Raw genomic sequence first — 21,586 nt, forward strand, 5'->3', positions numbered from 1 at the left:
CAAACCAGTTTAGCAACATTTATGACTCAATTGCTATCATTGTTCTAACTCTAGCCTGCTCAAGAGTGCTGGCAGATATATACAAATTTATTGTGTCACCAATAAAACATGGCCAATTGAAGCACATCTTTATTCAACGAGCCAGTATTAAAGTATGGGAAAATAGGGTGGGACACTGAAATTCTTCAAATGGTAATTTGTAATAAGGCAAGGGAGGATACAGCAGAATTGTTAACCAAAATTAAACAGGGTTAATGGCACTCAAAACTTTATTTTGCATGTTCTTTGATTATAGGTAAGTGATATTTATAAATTTGGTCTTAAGTTAATGCTTTTGGTTAATGAAAACAACAAAACTTAACACTTTTGTATTCATTCATCTTGTGCCAAAAATGAGAGCAATGATAACTGTAGTGTCTATCATTTTAGCTTTATTTATGATTTTCCTCACTCTTACGATGCATATCTGTGAAGCAGTGTAACTGTTTTCTTTCTTTTCTCTATTTTTGTACCTCAGATGGTGCCATGTGTTGGCAACATTGTACACTTTTCACTGAACGCATGTTCTTTTGCAACTTGAGTACATGTGACAATAAACTTAATTCTATTCTGCTCTAATCCACATAATGAGTTGAAACTTTTCTTAGAATAAAGGGAAAACCATTTAAACTTGAGATGAAGAGGAATTTCTTCACTCATCTTTGTAATGCTGTACCTCAGCCAAGTCATTAAAAATGCTCAAGACAGGAATTAATAGATTGATCATTTCATGGGCTGTAGGGACAACATGGGAAAATGGCCAAAATGATTGGCCGTGATCTAATTGAATGGCAGAGCAGACTCAAAAGGTTGCATGGCCTACTACTGTTCCTATGTTCTGTTTATTAAGGCCTTATTTTAGATAGTCCTGTGAGAAATGAAAACACACCTTATTTAACATTGAAATCAAGCCTTTAATGAGCAAAAATCTCCCTTGACTTGCAACTCACTGTTGTAAAGCAAGAAACTGACCACACTGCTTATCTAAAGCACAAAGGATAGAGTGAGATCCTTCTGACCAGGTCAGCCTCATCAGAATTCCCATCTAATTCAGTAAAATCCTTTGCACTGCTATTTTCAGGTGTCAAACAGTGAACTTTAACTGTTAACTGACAACACCACAAAATAAGATTTTAAACCTTCGAGGAAATAGGGTAGAATCCTACAGGGTTCTGAGCGGCATGTGCTATGGCAAGATGTGTGGCAGAATTAGATGGGAGATTTTTGCTCATTAAATGGCTTGCTGTGGGTCCACCTCACCTCATTATTATTCAGCCTCCTGTCTAATCAAAAGCTTCAACAAGATAGATGTCAAGAAATCACAAAATGGAAACCAGAGCAGGTACTTGGCAACTTCAGCTTTTTCTGAAGGACCTCCATTTTGGATACATCTCAGCGCACACTCCACGGGTACAAGCTATATGCACCCTACACCCAGATTCTAAGAATACCCTTGGCTCATCTTCAATCCACTTAAAGGACTTTTTTTTGCATTTCAATGCTGCACCTGCAACCTTTATTTTAATGCTGCAGCAAGGACACTATATGCACTCAGAGTCATGTTCCCAGCTCATGGATTTGGCCAGGCTATGCCTCTGGCCCTTTTCTTGCCGTCATCATGCTAACTCACTCTGAGCCTACCTGGGAATGCTCATAGCATCCCTACTTGTCTCACCTTTGTGTGCTGTGCCCCTTCAGCCAAAGATACCAGTCTCCGGGTGCTTCTATCTTGATTTGCTGGTTAGCAGAAATATGAAGCCAGAAGCTTGTCACATTTGCCAATAGGCCTCAATCAAGTCAAACCAGATAGCTTTCAGTCAGGGAGTGCTGGCACAATATCTCAAGGGCAGCCTCTGATACCAATTCAGGGGCTTAGACATGGTAAGTCAACTGCTTGGGGTGATCAGAGTCAGGATTGTCCTCTTATAAGAGTCAAGAAGCTGAATGTTGGGCTACTCACTGCTTTGCTTCAGTTTTTTTGCCCTAATGTGGGTTGCTTGTCCTGGAATGAAAGAGAGGAACAGATGTTAAGGGAGATGAAACTGTGACTGTTGTCCCTGTAGGTGCAGGTGTGAAGGAGTCCCAACTGGGTTATTAGGGGGCACAGAGGCCATGCAAGTTTAGTGGTGTGTGAGCAAGAGGGGATGGTGGTAATTATCCTGCAGGAGTGGACAAGGTCATTGTCCTTCTTCCAACAGTGCTGAGCTTTCTTCCACATGGTTGAGTCTGGGTGGCAACATCAGACCGGGGTCTGGTGTCATTGTTTCCACAGCTGGTACCAAGGAAAGAGAAAATCTCATGAGGGTGTACCTCCCTCCTCCAGTGGGACCTTTACATTACTGCCCAGAATGGGGGTGCTGATTTCTCTGATCTGCCTTGCCCAGGGAAAATGTCATGAAGCAGTACTTTACAGAGGTGCAACAGCCTTTAAAGATAGCTTGGGCATAAGGGATGCCAGTGGATTCTAGGACTCCATTGAATGGCAACCTGTTCCAGGAACAGTGAGTGGTAAGTTGGGCTGGAATCAGATGTGAACAATGCTTTAGGGGTGGGGTAGCCAGTTAATGAGGCAGATTTTGTAAAATACTGTTAGAAAATTCATTTTACTCACAGTGGAATTTGCTTCAAAAAGTTTGATACAATCCAGCTTAACCAAAATCATACAAGTTTCACTTTTAGTAAATAACGTAAGTTTCAGCCCATAGGATTTGTGGTGCTGGAAGGAACCCCTGTTAGTTGCTCAACATAGATGTGGATCTTCCTAATCCTCCGTTGATCACCATGAATTTTTTTAAATTTTAAAATATACTTTATTCACAAAAAAAATCTTAGCACACACACATAGCCACACATGCAGTTCAGAAGTTAAACATTGACTGCACCAGGAGGACCATCAACTCGGTGAAAGATGATCTTTGGTCTGTTTGAAACTTGTTGGTCTTCCAGAGCAAGGAGTTGACTTTGACGGAGTATTGCAGACTGCCACATTCCCAGGTCCAGGACTACATGCTGAGGGATACATAAAGCTTGAGGCAGCTGCCTCCAAGACATAGTGGGGAAAGACCACTCTCTTCATTCTTTCTGCTGAAGTCAAATGAGGCGTTCAGTTACTGGACCCTCCTGGTGCCTCAAATGCATGAAAGTATAGTCTGGGTCAAAAAGAAATGCCTTAAGTTTGCCGGGACAGAGTCAAACTTCAATGTTTGTTTATTTACCTTTATTACCATTACTGGACATGCATTGGGGTGTGTAGCAATGCTGGGAGAGCTCAAACTGTTCAGTGGCATGACATGCCTCGTTGGTGCTATAGCCTGACTGAATTAGTGCAATCACAATTTATGGTAAAGGCAGATAAAGGCATATACAACTTGGAAAAGTAAATTCAGTCACTTCTTTTAAAACAAAAACTGACCGTTCTATTTGCTTCCAACACTCTTAAAAGACATCATTTTCTAATCATAGTTTGAGAAATAAATCCATTCATGCTTAACTTTTAGTTTATTAGAGTTTTCCAAATCTTTTTTTCAGTTTGCTTTTAAGAGCTGACTAATTTTCAGAGGTAATTCACTTGAAGTTTGCTTGGTTTCACAAGCTCAATGTACTTTAAATTAAAATGATCCATTTCAATGATCACAAACACTGTGAGTTCTAAACCTGTAAAACAACTCAGACCTACATTCCTGCAATAACTTAATTTGCATAAAAAATACGTGACACAGAGTCTCATTATTTGCTGTACTTTATTCCTTCAGAGCCTGCAATACCTTACCCTGTCATGGGACAACAGAGTCTTGCTGAAGGAACCTAAACATCTGACAGAAAGTCTCACATTATGAAAGTGGCAAAATATCTTCTGTGAGCCTGAAAGAATGCAAGCACCTGGCTTAACCTCCTGTTGACTGTGAACAATCTCAAAAAGAAAAACCAAGAGATTTAAAGTTTATTGCAAACAGCAAGTGTAACAGCTGAAAGAAGAAGGACAGACGCCCTGCTTCTTAAAGTTGCAAACGTCCTCTGACTGGTCTGCCTTCAGTTCACTCAAATTTCATTGAGAACATTGCAAAATGAAAACAGAGATGGATCTGACAAAAATTGTGGACCTGAGCTTTCTATCCGAAGATGAACAGTTAGCTCTTCAGCAAGTCCTTAAAAGAGATGCTGCTCTGCAAAAGCTTGAAGAAAACCGTATCAAGTAGGTTCCAATTTTGTCTTCCACCGATCAATGCTAATTAATTTATTGTTTTCTTGTATTGCAGTTTATTTAGCAATATGGTATAATAGTAGGAAATTAGTTTTAACCAGATTATGCAGTGATTGACTGTTTAGTTTCCTTATTTGTATTAACTATATGACATGCATGATGTATATTATAATTGCATTCTTGTAATTTCAAGTTTCTCAGAGATTAAAGGAGGAAAGGAAAAGATATGCCTTCTACTAAAATCTGCACAATCTATCAGCTTCCATCCTAATTTCACTAAAAGAAAGCAATAATTTCTACATCTGCAAAACAAACTCTGGCTTTTGTCAGTACACATGTACAATTGTCTATTTATATCTGTACAAATTTAATACGCCCACACAGAGCTCACTATAGAAAAACCTTTTACTTTATACTTGCTTTTCTCTCTATTCCCCCAACCTTCAAATGAGATTTCAAACTGAGGCTCCACTTAGAAACATTGATTCAAGAGAAGGGTGGCATGGTGGCTCTGTGGTTAGCACAACTGCCTCACAGCATTGGTTTGATTCCGCTCTTTGGCAACTGTCTGTGTGGAGTTTGCACATTCTTACCATGTTTGTGGGTTTCCTCTGAGTGCTCCAGTTTCCTCCCACAGTCAAAAGATGTGCAGCTTAGGTGGATTGGCCATGCTAAGTTGCCTATAGTGTTCAGGGATTGCTGACTGGATGGGTTTAGTCATGGGACAGGGTAGGCGGTTAGGTCTGGGTGAGATGCTTTTTGGAGGATTAGCGTAAACTTTATGGACTGAATGGTCTGCTTCCACACTATGGGAATTCTATGTGAAGCTGGACAATTTTTCAATGATTGTTTATCCCTGAGCTCATATTCATTTCTTGTTGTGTGCAAATTGACTGTTGTTTCCTAAATTACAATAGTGACGGATTTCAAAAGTACTTAATTGACTGCAAAGAACTTGGTGATCTCTCAAGAAAATATTCTATACGTGCAACACTTTTTTCACCAAATTGTTCTTCTTAATTAAGAGCAAAAGAGATCTTCCTGTTTTGGGAGTGACCATCATAAAGTATTCGCTTTGGCACATCATATTTTTGCAGATCTTTAGCATAATGTGTTGTGACTTAAATATCGTTGTTTTATTGTACTTCAATCTTTATCTGCAACTTAATTTAATTCTTAATGCAGCCATGCTAGTTGATACCTGATGCTGTGTGTTGTTTTAGTTCAGTAATGTTGCAAAATTATGGGTAAGCCAATGATATGTGCACTTCTGGGTGGATAGCATTGACGTGCTCTGAAAAGTGATAATGAAATTCTTCTGTTATGTGCTAGATTACATTAGTGGTTGGTTTCCCCCTTTTCCGCACCTCCAGCATTCTCTTCTCCAAAGGGAGTGTGGAATCTTGTTTCTGTTTCCTGTCATTCCTGCTCTTAACACTGACTAATACAAGGAGTGGCAGGTCAGCCCAAATCTCCTTTCATTTGTCCTCCCTCCCAGTAATGTTTGCTCTCAACTTCCTTGTTAACAGCACTACTGCGACTGAGTATAAACGCTAAAACTCAGTGAAATAACATGGAGATAATTGTAATTTGAGAAGACTGTAAAATTCAAGAATTAGAATAAAATTCCCTAAATATGTATTTGATAATAAATTTTAAAAATCCTCATTTAATTTTCCATTGGTTTTACTTCTGTGTAATGACATTGTTGTTGTGCGCAAAGAATGAAAATATTTGAAGACAATTATTTACAACTTTCTCAATTAAATGACCACTCCTTTCTCCTGTTACTGATACGACCAAGGGAATGTTTAATATCTCAATATTTTTCTGCTCATGTCTTTCACTTCCTTTGAAAATACAAACTGCAATATTGCTGCAATAAGAGAATATACTGAATCCCATCAGATTATTTTCAAATAAATCATCATACGGACTGGATATTCCTAATCAATTGCCAAAGATTTAAAGTTATGATTGAAGAACTTTTAAGTGAGGGTGTACCACTTTACGATTACCTCTCTTCCTTGACAGAGAAGAATAGGCTACCAGATCAGTTCGCCTACATAAACAGAGGTAAGGAGGAGCTGGGCAGCTATATTTTGCTTCCTTTTGTTGTCTATTAATACTAGAATATGGAACAGTGGCAGAAACGTCACTGAAATTCATTTAAGATAGACAGGACCATATCTCCTTAAAGGCTATTTGCTTTCTTCTCCCAATTAAACATGTCACTCAGTGGAACATCAATGAATTTTGATTTTTAACCAATTTTTTGTCCTTCTGTATGGGAATAAAGACAGAGTTCATCCTGCATAGTTCAGCCATGACCTAGGCAAATGACTTGAATCAAAGCAGGCTCAGAAATAGGTAGAAAGCTCCTCTATGGCAGTATAACTAGCCCAGGGAGAAGTCTGTCCTGATCCTTTAGTTCTGAGATTTTGCAAGGGTCACTGAGATTGGAATCAAGCTGAACCAAGATCTGTGCAGAAATACTTCCCTTTCCTACCTGGCACCAGCATGGCAATGATTGCATTCCCACCCAGCCAGTCTAAAATCTGCTTGTAGTTTGGGAAGCAAGATAGCATTGTAGTGCAATGGTTATGTTGCATGGTTAGTAATGCAGGAGAACATGGTTTTAAATCCCATCACAGTTTCAGAATTTGAATTAAATTTAAAATGCAAAGCTAAGATTAGTGACCACAAAGCTGTGAAATTACCAACAGGAATATTATACAGTAAGTACTGATTTTATCAATGTGTATCTTTTACATTTAAATGCTGTATTTTACCCTTACAGTGGGAATCGTGAGTCAGACTATTTCCTAATTTCAGAATCTTTCTTTCTGGCCTTGCTGCTTGCCCATGCTATTTTCATGGTGAGATGGCGATGGGGCAGGCTGCAGTTGAGGCCACTTTCTTTGGAAGCAGGCCTGAAGTGGAAATAGAGATGGGTAGATGGAGGAACCAAGCTAGTGAGGACATTTGCTCCCACTGGGGCCTAGAGGCAGATGCCAACCCTGCCAGGTTCATGCCTCCTCTATATTGGTAGGGGGGATTGGTGGACAGATGTGTCTCCCACTTTTGGTGAAGACAATTGTGCCCCGAATGGGATTTTGAATGACCTGTGGTGCCAGTTTGGCCTATCCCCTTGCCTGCCTGCCTTTCTAAAGCCTCTAAGTGGGCCTGAAAATTCAGCCCATTTGTTATTCCAATAACTGTCGCTGTTTTAAAATCATATGATGTTTTCTTAATAATGGTTTAACATTTGATAAAAAAGAGCTGTTAGTTGTGCAGTGGGTCAGGCACATGAATAATTTATGTCTTCTGTACATTCTGACAAATGATTTTAATTAGCTTGATAAACACTGCATAAATTTGGATTGGTCAAATTTCAAGGGAACTTGATGATATTCAGGACACTGTCAGTACCGAGGTAGCTGTGACTGTGTTAGCAGGTTAAAATCAATTATGTTACTTGTTATTAATTTGCTAGAGGAGATGTATGCACATTTCAGTGTTATTTACATTTTTTCTTTGGTATTTCATTGGATGTGGGCATCACTGACCATTTATTACTTGTCCCTAAATGCCCTTACGAAGGTGGTCACCCACCTTCTTTCACTGCTGCATCCAGCTGATCTAGGTACATCCATATTGATGCTGAGAAGGGATTTCCAGGATTTACACCCAACAAGAGTGAATCATCAGTGTTCTAGCTCCAAGTCAGGATGGTGTGTGGCTTGGAGGGGAAAATTTGCAGGTGGTGATATTTCCATGCATACCACCCTTAATCTGTTACTGTTTCTGAGTAAGTAAACGGACTGCAGAATTTCAAGTGAGAAACAAACCACATATTCAAATAGTCGCATAAATGTTACCTCGCAAGTACTCAAGCTGTTACATAGACTGCTAAACCATAAACATTATTCTTTTTTAAAAAACATTTCCCCTTATTGTTACAGACATTATTCATTCTTCTCATTAACAGTAAAGTAATCAAACCATCTGTTTAAACCAGGGAAAAGTCTCATCAGGGCTTCAAGTAAACTTGACCCACTATTAATAAATATTCTGCTCAAGCCTTCATGCCTTCTTGCAAACATTACAAAAATAGATATGTATAAGAAAGACCATTATAACTCCTGCTGTGACAGAAATGCTATGTTGGCACTTTTTGCTTCTCTAAAGAAATCAAAGATTGACAAACATTGGCCTTTTTAGATTTGATGACTATGGTAGAGTCATTGTGCTTGATTTTTAAACTTATCACACTCTGGGCCCCTCTGCAGTTGCATCCCTGCTGACACGGAATTTGAGGCCATCCTGGCACTTTGGTCCATCTGATATTGCTCCAGCCCATTTGGGTTGCTGACTCATCAGTTTTATTTAAATAATTCCTCAGAATGGTTCTAGCTTTGCTGCTGGAATAGCTGACCCAGCACTTGCTGTGTTAGCCTATCACCCAAATGGTCCAGTTCCAATCTGTCCAACAAACTAAATTAGAAGCAGTCTGTCAGTGTGTGATAGGGTGGAAAGTTGATTGTTTCTTTGAAAGTTGAGAAGGATGTAACAAATAGAAATGGTATTACAATTCTGTGAAGAAGAATAACATCTTTTTAAAAAGTACTTGAATTCCAGTGATAGGAAGGATGCTGTGGAACTTGAAAGGGTTCAGAAAAGACTTACAAGGAGGTTGGAAGGGTTGGATGGTTTGAGCTATAGGCTGATGCTTAATAGGTTGGGGTTGTTTCCCCTGGAGCACTGGAGGCTGAGGGGTGATGTTATAGAGGTTTATAAAATCATAAGGGGCATGGATAAGGTAAATAGACAAGGTCTTTTCCCTAGGGTGAGGGAGTACGCAATCAGAGGGTATAGGTTTTGGGTGAGAGGGGAAAGATATAAGGGGCAATGTTTTCACATAGAGGGTGGTGATATGTGTGGAAGGAGCTGCCAGAGGAAGTGGTGGAGGCTGGTACAATTACAACATTTAAAAGGCATCTGGATGGGTATATGAATAGGAAGCGTTTAAAGGGACCGAGTGCAAGCAAATAGAACTAGATTAGTTTTGGATATCTGGTCGGCATGGACAAGTTTGACTGACAGGTCTGTTTCTGTGCTGTACATATCCGTGACTCTGTGACTCTATAATTGATTGAAAACATCATATTACTTCACGGGACTGCAGATATTAAGACTTTTAATCTGATAAACAAAAAAACAATCTTGCCTAAGCACTCAAAACAGAAAGTGCTGAAGAAATGCAGTAGGTCTGGCATTATGTGTGGAATGATCACCACGTTTTGAGTGTAATAGCACTCTTCTTTAGACCAAGAATTCATAGAATCCTTACAGGGTGGAAACAGGCCATTTGGCTCTACAAGTCCATACTGACCCTCTGAAGAGTAACCCACCCAGACCCATTCCCCTACCCTATTACTCTACATGTACCCTGACTAATGCATCTAACATACACACCCATGAACATTATGGGCAATTTACCATGGCCAATTCACCTAACCTGCACATCTTTGGATTGTGAGAGGAGACCGGAACACCTGGAGGAAACCCACACAAGCATGGAGAGAATGTGCAAACTCCCCACACACAGTTGCCCGAGGCTGGAATTGAACCCAGTTCCCTGGCACTATGAGGCAGCAGTGTCAACTTCTAACCCTGAAACAGTTCTAAAGAAAAAGCACTTTGTTTTTATTTTGTAAGTTTTAAAGACTTTTTAAAGAATTAAACATCGTTTAAAGATTAACCTTTTATAAACCCTGAAATTCTCCACTGCCTCGTATATGCCAACTCCATCAGACCAGAGGATGTAAGAACAGAAGTAGGCCATTCAACCCATTGAGTCTGCTCCACCATTCAACATGATCATGGCTGATCCAATAATCCTCAACGTAACTTTCCTTCCTTATCCCCATAGTCCATAATTTCCTTAATGATTAAAAATCTATCTCAGTCTTGAATGTGCTTTATGACCCAGACTCAACAGCCCTTTGAGGTATAAGGATTCCACAGATTGACTGTCCTCTCATAGGAATCAAAAATCCTCATCTCTATCTTAAATGGATGAACCCTCACTCTGTGATTATGCCCTTTGGTCCAAGACTTCTCCCACAAGAGGGGTCAACTTTTCAAACTTTGCCCTATAAAATTCTCTAAGAATCTTGTATGTTTCAAAAAGATCTTCCCCTGATTCTTTGAAATACCAATGAGCACAGGCCTAACCTATTCAATTTCTCCTCATAGGAAAATCCCTCCAAGCCTGGAATCAATTCATACCAAACCATGCCCCAATAACTTGTCATACCCTCTATGAAAACCCATGAATCCCTATTCAGTTGCAAGACCTCTTATAGCTCCATTACCAACATAATACTAACCCATTCCACCCCCCCCCCATTGTTCTGCCATTACACCGATCTTGCCAACTTGCCCAGTTTCCACTATAGCCAGCCCACTTGGAGTTGGAAATCAAATTGTGAAGTTTGTTACCCCTGACCATTCCCCATAATAATGATAGTTATGGAAAAATGCAAGCAGTAATGATACGGTGAACAACTTAAGTATCACTGATGAAAACATGAAATTTGTTCACACTTCCATCGAGCACTCAATAGGACTTTTGTAATAATATCAATACAAAAGGAATAACATTGTATGCTGTATGAAGAAAGGAGTGTTGATTGGTTTGAAAGTAGATGCTGATTAGTAAGAGCACTCGCCTTGAGAAGTCAACAATTAAGTTACAGGCAGACACGGTGGCTGCTCAGTGGTTAACACTACTGCCTCAGAGCACCATGGACCTGGATTCAATTCTGGTCTTGGGCAACTGTCTGTGTGGAGTTTGCATATTCTCCCTGTGTCTGTGCTGAAGTGCTGTCAGTTCCTCTTACAGTCTGAAGATGATTAGCAATGGGAAATGCAGGAATAGGATGGTGGGCGTGTGGGTCTGGAAGGAATGCTCTATGGAGGGTTGGGGTGTTCTTGATGGGCTGAATGGCCTGCTTCCATACTTTGGAATTCTATGAATTGCCAAGTTTTGTTTAAATTTAAACTGGGCAGGTTGTAGGGATTTGTGACACACTGTTAATGTTCCTATCTTTGTCATAACATCTCTGTGCAGGTTAATTAAAAATATCTGAACCAATCAGGTTGACTCAGATTGGTTAAGATATCTCTTGGAGGAGAATGGCTGTTGTTTTTTTGTGTTCAATGCAATATGAGCACATGGAGAAAGTGAGGACTGCAGATGCTGGAGATCAGAGCAGCAGGTCAGGCAGCATCCAAGAAGCAGGAGAATCGATGTTTCGGGCATAAGCCCTTCTTCAGGAATGAGCACATGTTCATTCTTACTTCAAAGAACAAATCTTTGGCAACGAATGTCTGTAGTTTCGATCAGGTCCATGCCCACCACACTACAAGCTTGACTGACAATCTTAAATCAGGTTTTCCCCTACTAATGAGTTGCAATCTGCCAGTGTTTTCTTACCAACAAACAGAGATCTCGAGGAAATCAGAATGAGGTTTCTGGATCTGGGTTATCAGTGACATTTTAAATCTGTGTGGAGCCTCCGCCACACTATGAAAATTCAACAGTCTATGTGCATTATCAGAGGTGCCTTTACCATTGTGCACAGCTGTCAACATCTTGCACCTTTTTCTGAATATAACAACAACAAGCTGTTCCCACTTTAACAATCAAAGCTAAATGTAAGGGAGAATTCAGAACAGGTCATGTGATCCTTTTATTTCTACATTTTATCCTATGGTAAAAAGACAATTTCGATACATCATCTTATAACAAAGGTATTCGTAATGGTAGGAATAGGCCATATAGCTCTTTAAATGTGCTTCACCATTCAGTGTAATCACAGCTGAACTTCTTCCTTTACTCAGCTTTTGCACTGAATTGCATTTTCCTTGATTACCATTAACTTTCAAATAACCATCCTCTGTTTTGAATATCCTCAATGATCCTCCGTCCTCTGAGTAAATAATGCTTTTAAAAATTCACAACTTTGAGAGCAAAATAAAATCTACAGCTCAATCCTAAATGACGGGTTCCTTATATCCAAAAACTATGACCCCTAGTGGCGGCAAGGGAACAAACACTCAGAGCATCCATCCTCTAGCACTTTGAGAATTTATTTGCTTGATGAGATAATCTTTCTTTCTTTCTTTCATGCTCTGTTGAATAGCACTTATTCTAGTTGACCTCTAGCATGGGACAACCCTGTCACGCCAGGAATCAACTTAGTAAAACTTCATTGTAGCCCACTTGGGGCAAGGAAATCCTTCCTTCTGTGATGTGAGAGTTGAACACAAAGACAGCCCAAAGATCATGAAACAAGGATTATTTGTTCCACTGTCATCAGCTTATTACAAACATGAAGGGAAATTAATTTTAAAAATGGAAATATTTACAATATCAACATGTCATTTACATTGGGTTGAGGAATCCATTGTCTGTCTTCTTCTTACCATGTTTCCTCTTTCCCCCCAGAGAATGTCTATTTGACTGCCCTAGGTGTCCTCCCTCACCATTTTAAACTAACATAGCATTTGCCTTCTCATTCTTGTTATATCAGCATGTTAACTTCCCATGTGTCTTGAACAAGAACAACCAAATCCCTCTGTGCGTGAACATTCAGTCACATTTCAAAATGCATTCTGTTTTTCTATCATTCCGAGTGAAGTGTAAATAATTTGACATTTCCCCACGCTGTACTGCATGTGCGATCTCCTTGCCCATTCACATATTCAATGTGTATTCCTTTGGAGTCTCTTTGGATTGTACCTCACTGCTTAATGCTTACTCATAGCAAAACACTCTGTGGATAGGTTGGAAATGCATGGCAGGTGTGGTAGCATCATAGAGTAACAGAGTTAATGTTTAGCATTTTGAGCATCTTAATAATTATGCCAACATAGACATCAATTTATATTCTGGAATCTTCACCTGCAAATTAATCTTTAAATATGAGCACAAAATTTTTAAGGACCTAAATAAAATTGTTTTGAGCAAGCACATGCTTTGCTATATGATAGCTGATCTCTACTTGGAAATACATTTGGAGACCAAAGTGTTCTTGCAGGTTTTGCTCCATTAGAGGTAATTTGTCCAGACTACAATAACTGAGCAAAATACAAGAAAGGGCTGATGAACCTTTGGATACTAATTTTGATAACTTGTCAAAAACACATCCTTTGATGTGAGTCATACAAAATTGAACTTCACCACAATCTACTGAGCCCTTTTAGGTACAGAGCCAACATTTGAGTCTCCTTTTAAACATGGGTATTCAAGATTGAGAAGATAAAGTTTAATACATCTGGTTTCTAGTTCAGATTGCTGCTGTGCTTTGTACCATCAGCAGAATGTACAGACACCTCCTATATTCAATACTAATAGTGTTCTATATTATTCCAGCGGCTCTAATTCTGTGATGCAGTACCAGTGTTAGCAACTGTTAACCTTTAATGCATGAAAAGTTTCCAAGGAATAATGGATCACTTAAGAGTTTATTATACTACCATTATTATGTTATGTTGTGAATACAATAGAATCTAATTATTATTCAACAATATTCAATACTTGAAAGGTTACTTGTATCATTAGAAATTCAGTGCAGTGATAATTATTGTAAATTGACTTCCGTAGAGTGCATTAACCCATAGGGAGAAGTCTCCATTTTACTCTGAGTGCTATGTCCTGTAATTGCTTATCAACTCCAAGTTTATACATATGTGATGAAATTACAAAAGGGGGCTTGTTCTACTGATACCTAAAGTTAATTCACAATGCCTCACTTATTCACTTCACATATGATCATGTCTGTTCAGCCAAAGAACTTATAGCTTTGTTCACGTTGAGGGAGGACAGCGAAGGCAGTCAAATAGACATTATCTGGGGGGGTGAAAGGAAACTGGCCTCATGTAAGAAGGAGAAGACTGACAATGGGTTCTTCAATGCAATGTAAATGACATATAGATACTGTAAATGTTTCCATTTTTAAAATTAATTTCCTTTGTTCCACTGTTCTTGTCCTCTGCCCTGGCTGCAGCACACTTTTGAAAGTTATATCGTCATGTACAGAATCCATTTGCTCTCTATCCTCTGAGATGTGTACATTGTCAATCTTTGAGCATGATGTGTCATCATAATTGTTGTCTTCTCTGTCTCCTGTCCATTACTAGGGCAGGTTGTTCTTGGTACTTGTTTGAAAGAACAAAGGTGTAGAGCTAAAGCTCCACTGAAATGAGATAGATCAAATAACAGCTGTATCACCTGTTGCTTATAAATGAGAAGAGATTGTGGTTTATTGTGATGTTTGCATGATTATGATGTGTTGAGGTCATGTGTATTAGATGGATTAATGTTGGCATGTGCTAAAGTCTGTCTGATAGCAATCCTGTGCACTATAACATCTGACATTAAGGGAACCTAGATTCTTTTACTGGGATGAAGATACAGATGTTTACACATGGAGGCAATGGCAGATGTTTGAGACCTAATAGCAGTAGACTGGATTGTGAATACATCAGAAAAGTATTGAGAATGTCTGGCTTTAACTTGGTTATTTTACTTCCAAGATAAAAGGGTTTGGCTCTCAAGGACATCAAATCAGCATTTGTATCTGAGACTTGTGATTCACATTCCACTATCGATGACCTTGTAAGGAGAAAACTCTCAGAAAAGGTTACTTGGCTTGGATTCTGCGGATTAAGAGCAGCAATTAGCAGTAGGATGGTATGGTCCATCACACAGGAATGTAGGTAGCAGCTTTTGCTCCGTAGAAAAAAGGTGGAATTCATGAGAAAGTTAAAACAAGTTTGGAAGATTCATCTAGCCTGTCCCAGAGGATGAATCTCTCAGGAGAAATCTCCAAGTGAGAGTCTACCAGTTCCCAGCAGGGAAAAGGAAGCCCTTACTGTTAGAGATGTAATGGTACTGAAGGGGTGAATGTTCATGTTGCATTGACTGCACCTGTTCTAGTGATGTCTCACTCAGTCTGTGGGTGGAGACAATGAGTTTGATTTTAGCTTTCAGAGGGAGCAAATGTATCTGTACCAGCTCCTAACCTGGTAATCATGGCTGACCAAATGTATTTGTAGTTATTGTTATTATGCATTAAACTCTCTGGTTTTCTATGAGCAGTGTCTCTCCTGTTGATGCTACTTTGTGGTGTATCCTCCACCACTAATCACTCAATAGTCCTGAAACAAAGAAGACGCTGGTGGCAGTGACTACTCCAAAATAACCCTTATCCATTATCTCGTAATGATAGAGGTAGCAAATGCCATAAGATAGTTCCAGGGTAGTTATCTGGGAAAATATTACGCAAGAGCTAAGAATTACCTTGGACGGGTTCCAGGAGAAATGAATGTCCACTTGAAGGGCAGTGTAAACTATATCTGTGATGTCTGTTTTTGGTTGCACTAAAAAAATGTGATTTTTTTTATCATTAGAAGTACCAGTTTCCTATGCAGATGGAATAGTGTTTTTAGTCAGCTGTTACTGGAAATGTCCTAAAATGTGAATTTTGTCATATTATCCTTTCAGTTATTAACTGGAATTTCAAATTTATTTTCAAAAGTTATTAGTTTTAATGGAAACCATAATTGGGATGTGAGAAGGAGAATCACGTATGAATTATTGTCATGATCAGTTGATTCTTTTCCAGTGCCAGGTACGGGCTCAGTCATTTCCATTTCAGAAGTGGCCAATTGCAAATCTTCAAACTTTAGGATACATGGACATAGCTTCCCCCTCTAGAAAGCTCCTACTGCCTCTGATTGTTTGCCAAGTTGTCCTGCAAGTGAAAGGGAAATACCCCATTGAGTATCATACAATCTGTCCAGTGTGAAACATGAATTTATATTAATATTGCATGTATATCTCCCCTTATTTGAGGAACAATGTGGTATTGGAGGCAGTTCAGAGGAGGTTAATTAGATTGGTCACAGAGATGAGGGGTTTATCGTATGAAGAGAGATTGAACAGTCTAAGCTTAACTATTTGGAATTTAGAAGAATGAGAGTGATCAAATTGAAATATTCAAAATAGATGTGGAGCATTCTATGACGTGATGTCATAATCTTAGGATAAGGGGTAGCAAATTTGAAACAGAGTTGAGGAGAAACTACTTCTTCCAAAAGGTTGTGAATCTGTGGAATTCACAACCTCAAAGTGCAGTGGATGCTGAGACAGTGAGTAAATTTAAGGAAGAGTTAGACAGATTTATAACTGGTAATGGTTGAAGGGATATGGAGAAGAGGCAAGAAAATGGAGGTGAGGAGCATATCAACCATGATCAAATGGCAGAGCAGACTTCATGGGCTGAATGCCCTAATTCTGCTTCTATACCGTATAAATTTATTATTACAGGTAAGTGTGGGGCTTGCAATAATGCTATTTGTGTAAGGATAGAGGGAATTTGTGATGAAAGACATGAATTGTGAGTGATAGAAAATAATGGTAGATGAGTGAAAAATTAATGTTGCATTTTGAGCTGTAGTGCAGTTTTTGAAGTATGTTTTTGAAAATCCATTAACTGACTTTGACTATTCACATGATGTTATTAAAGTCTACAATCATTCTTACCAATTTTTATACATGCACCATAAAAAGTTGGATGAATCACAGCTCGGTATAGCAACTGCCTTGTCCAAGACTGCAAGAAATTACACCGTTTGAACGCAGCCCAGTCCAACACAAAAAGCCAGCCTTCCTTCCATTGACTCTGTTCAAACTTCTGGCAGTCTTAGGAAAGCAGCCAACTCATCAAAGACCCCTCCCACACCATTTATATTCTCTTCAATCTTCTTCCAGAGGGGAGAAGATACATAAATTTAAAAAGGTGTATCAACAGATTCAAGAACAGCTTCTTCCCTGCTGTTATCAGACTTATGAACCATATGCATGGTGTTGATTTTTCTCTGCACCTGCTCTGTAACTGTAACACTAGATCCTGCATTCTGTTCTATTACCTTGATATACTTATGTAAGAATTTGTCTGTTGGCATGCAAAACAATACTTCTCGCTGTATCTCAATACATGTGACAATAATAAATCATGATGTGAGGTGCTAGTGTTGGACTAGATTGGACAAAGTTAAAAATAACACAGCACCAGACTATAGTCTAACAGGTTTATTTGGAAGCACTAGCCTTTGCTGCGCTGCTCCTTCATCAGGTAGCTGTGGAGCAGGATCAAAGGACAATTAATTTATAGCAAAAGAAATAATAAATCAAATTAATGAAATTTAATGCTGTGCACTAAATACTGCGAAATCAGTTTATAAGTGAGCCTTCAACAATGTATAAACCTTGCAACATCTGATTGTTTAATTACGTTTCTCCAAGCCAAGTTTGAGAAATTATACTTTTCGTCTGTACTTCAGCACTAGCTCCAAAAATTGCTGTTTCACTGTATTTGTTTTTTTTTGCTGGCTGTGCATATTTGCAAATTCTGTCATTTGTTTACTTTTTAGATGTCATTTAATCCCCTAGGTGTAACATAATCTTGATAACTGGGCTGCAAGATAAAGATATATAGTCAACACTCAAGTGAACGAACAGTTCTTATGAATAAATTGACGACCTGAACAACTCTGAAGTAGGAACGTTGGCTGAGATGTCTAAAATAGTTTTAGTTTGGCAAAATTGGTGAAGGGAATTTCTTCACCTTTTTATACCATTGATATGGGGATCAATTAGGTCATTTGGCTTGACAGAGTATACAGTAATATGAGCAACATGGGTTACCATGAAGGTAACCTTATCTCTATTACCCTCCACCCCCACCCCTCCCCATTTTCTGTGGCTGGTGACATTCAGCTTAAATCAGTCCCAGTTGTCTTTGTCTCTGATGAGAGAGCAGCCCTATGGACTATGGCAGCTTTACCTTTACTGTTAGTAATGAATCCAGAAAGATGGTGATATGGTGGGAATGTCACTTATTTAGTGATCCAGAGACTGAGATTGATGGTCTGGGAAAATTAGTTCAAATCTGACTATGGCAGTTGATGGAATTTAAGTTGCGTTCATCAGGATGAGAAACTTTGGTGAGGATAGTTTGGAGAAGTTGGGACTGGAGAGAATGCTAAGGTGGAATTTGATATAAGTTGTGAGGGTTCTCGACAGAGTTGATAGAGAGCAACAGTTCCTGTTCATAAAAGGGTCATGAAGCAGAAAGGTTAGTTTTAAAGTATTTTTTGTGAGAAGCAGATTGAAGTGAGAAAAGACGTTTTCACATGGCAATTACTTTGGATTTGCAGCACTCTGTCTGGAAGTGTGGTGGAGGGAGGTTCAATTGAGGTATCCAAGAGGGGCATTCTTCAGTTTAAATAATCATCTGATGCATAGGGTTATGATGAAAATGCAGGAGGCTGGCACTAAATCAAAATGGTCAGAGAGCTGGTACAAACATAATGGCTTCCTTCCACATCAGAACAATTCAATGATTTTGAATAAATCTGGAACATAATTTTAGAAATGGGATCATTGTTAGTTGTACAAATTCTGTCTGGCTCACTAATATCCATTTCAGGGAATGAAATCTGCCATCCTTACCCACTCTAGCTTAGGGTGCCACTTGAGGACCATGGCAACATGCTTACTGCCCCATTTACTACCTTCTGAAATGGCCTAGTAAGCCAGTTCAAAGGCAGTTGGGGTAGCTTGCCAATGTTACCCAGATTTCCTGAATCCTACATCCCAGTACACCCAGGAGCCTGGTGAGCTCATGGTCTGGGGGCTTATAGTCACCTGATTGACAGGCATGGAGCAGGCATGAGGTGGGCAAGAGTCCATTTGCAAGGTTGAAGGTTGGGAAGTGGTCTTGTCACATGAAGGAAGAGAGTGGAGTGTTGCCTCAAATTGGACACAGGGAACTGTAAAGGAGGTTTCCTCTTTTCTTGTCTGCTACCAACAAAGGCAGCTAAAGTTGCTGGACACCCAACTGGGGAAGATCTCCCCGCTGTGGGGTAAAATACTGGTAACAGATGAGGAAAGGAAGGCCACCCATTGGCTCCTTGGCTAATTGCAGTACAGGTAGAGATGGGCAAGTAAATGCCACATATGGCTCCTAATTAATTTTGTGCCCCATTCCCACCGACAAACTCATCAATGGGGGAGGTTGTAGCTCTTGTATATGGTCAAACTTTACGTCTTCATATTATAAGCTTCATGATTATTTTTCTCTGCTCCCTCCTGCTCCATGTGCATTCTTAAGTCTACCTATTGCAGAATGCTCACAAACCTACTCTTTATAATATATGTTTCCTTGAGGGCAATTTCTATTCCTAATTCACCTCCATCTTGTAGACTTGAGATGAACAGAAAACCGCAAATGACCTGCAGGTTTGGAACAACACTGTGAACAAAACAAGGCACTCAGGAGGCTTGGTTACTGGTTGGGATTATTTTAGCTTGTTTCGTGCAAACATTAGGCAATAATGCAGGTGGATATTTCAATTTTGCTATATGATTGGATTTACAAAATGTTCTTACCTCCTACAAAGTATGACAGATGGTGATTCTCCCTCCTGTATGCTTTTTATTTCCTATTCCATTAAGTAATTGTTCAATACATACATAGGTGTGGATGGATAGTCTGGCTGAATAGATTGCGATCAAATGCTAAGCATATCAATCTTGTGTAACCATAATTCATCAAGATACTATACACATACTTCATTGATCAAGCACACATTGCTGATTTAAAATGAATATGCCTTCAATCAATGGCTCAGTAGGAACACTAACATTCGTTTCAAGGCCCTCTGGCTAAATATGAAGAAAATCACCCACAGTTTCAACTTCAAATCATTAATTAATGATTCCTTCTGGAAAGAAAGTCTATGAGTATATATTTATTTATGTATGAAAATGATCAGTCGTGACTGTGATGCCTTTTCAGCTGAACAAACTGCTAATACTGCCCTGACTAACCCATGAAAAATGATCACTTGGGTGAGGTGCCAGGTAAGTGCCAACAGCAGTGGTTTGCACACAGTTGGAGCCAGGTTACAGTCCTGACCCGGTAATACGTCACAGCCCAACTTCAGAAGAACAATCATACTAGACTAACATGAATTTTTCTACAAATCATGCTTGAGCACGTTTTTAGCTTTGCTACTTGTATGATAATGTGGTGGAACAGATTGCTCAGCCATTAAAATATCTGGATTAGTGGTGCTGAAAGAGCACAGCAGTTCAGGCAGCATCCAAGGAGCAGCGAAATTGACGTTTCGGGCAAAAGCCCTTCATCAAGAATAAAGGCAGAGAGCCTGAAGCGTGGAGAGATAAGCTAGAGGAGGGTGGGGGTGGGGAGAAAGTAGCATAGAGTACAATAGGTGAGTGGGGGAGGGGATGAAGGTGATAGGTCAGGGAGGAGAGGATGGAGTGGATGGGTGGAAAAGGAGCTAGGCAGGTCGGACAAGTCCAGACAAGTCATGGGGACAGTGCTGAGCTGGAAGTTTGGAACTAGGGTGAGGTGGGTCTGTCCAATTTGCATTTCATTAGAATCTACAGAGTGAGAATCAAGCTGTATCTAGAACACACAGGTGGCCTGATTTCTTAGATTTTCACCCATTGTATGAAGTTACAGATTTGACCCTTTTGTAAACTGTCTAAGTGAGCTTGTCAATGCTGTGTTGTCACAACTGTCCAATTGGATCAGATATAAATCATTCGACAGATTGATGGAAGACCAGATGACAAAGTGAAAAATGATGTCTGAATGTGATATGCCACCCGGTTTCCCCATTATTTTCCTTTATTATAAATGAAAATTCAGGGAGGAAACTTACTCTGAAAGAATTTTAGAAGCACTCAACAGTCTCTGGGATAATTGGTCCAGTTTGTGTTTTAATTTGTATGAAACAAGTATTTTCTCCTTAATACCTATTAGAAGTCACTTGGCATTTTCGCTCCTCTAATCATCCTGCGTCCTACCACGCTTATTCACATACAGACTGAAAATACATGTGTGAATGCTCAACCGTGAACCCCCAAGTGCTATTTTTCTGAAATAATACATTAAAACACCATGTAATTGATATATTTAACATACATTCCATCTGTTTTGAGTTGCATTATCCAATCCTGTTTGTTAGCCATTGCACGTCACAGCAATGAATATTATACAGCATTTCCAATGTTGGTCGTAACCCTGACTAAATTCTGCTGTTAATTTTCACTACTCATTGTTAAACTCTTCTCTAGACAAATGAAATATGCAATTGAGTAATCCATCATTGAATAAACAAGGACACTGAGTTATATTCTGTACTTCTACCTGGATGTGTTAGGATCATTGCTGAAGG

At 39.3% G+C, this 21,586-nt stretch overlaps 1 protein-coding gene across 2 annotated transcripts in view; it reads left to right on the plus strand.

The window, feature by feature from the left end:
- Window positions 1-225: 225 nt before the first annotated feature.
- The window catches only part of LOC132832748 (synaptotagmin-like protein 1), a 190,648-nt gene continuing 169,287 nt past the window's right edge, over window positions 226-21,586 (plus strand). Inside the window, exons 1-2 of one of the 2 annotated variants that reach the window (XM_060850877.1) lie at window positions 226-295; window positions 3,792-4,231. In XM_060850877.1, coding sequence (XP_060706860.1) covers window positions 4,104-4,231 — 128 coding nt within the window. In that variant the 5' untranslated portion in view covers window positions 226-295; window positions 3,792-4,103. Of the gene's footprint in view, window positions 296-3,791; window positions 4,232-6,274; window positions 6,317-21,586 lie in introns of those variants that run through there. The other variant, XM_060850884.1, reaches the window with a different exon arrangement.

Source organism: Hemiscyllium ocellatum, chromosome 3 (genome assembly GCF_020745735.1).
Source record: "Hemiscyllium ocellatum isolate sHemOce1 chromosome 3, sHemOce1.pat.X.cur, whole genome shotgun sequence".
Classification (NCBI taxonomy): domain Eukaryota; kingdom Metazoa; phylum Chordata; class Chondrichthyes; order Orectolobiformes; family Hemiscylliidae; genus Hemiscyllium; species Hemiscyllium ocellatum.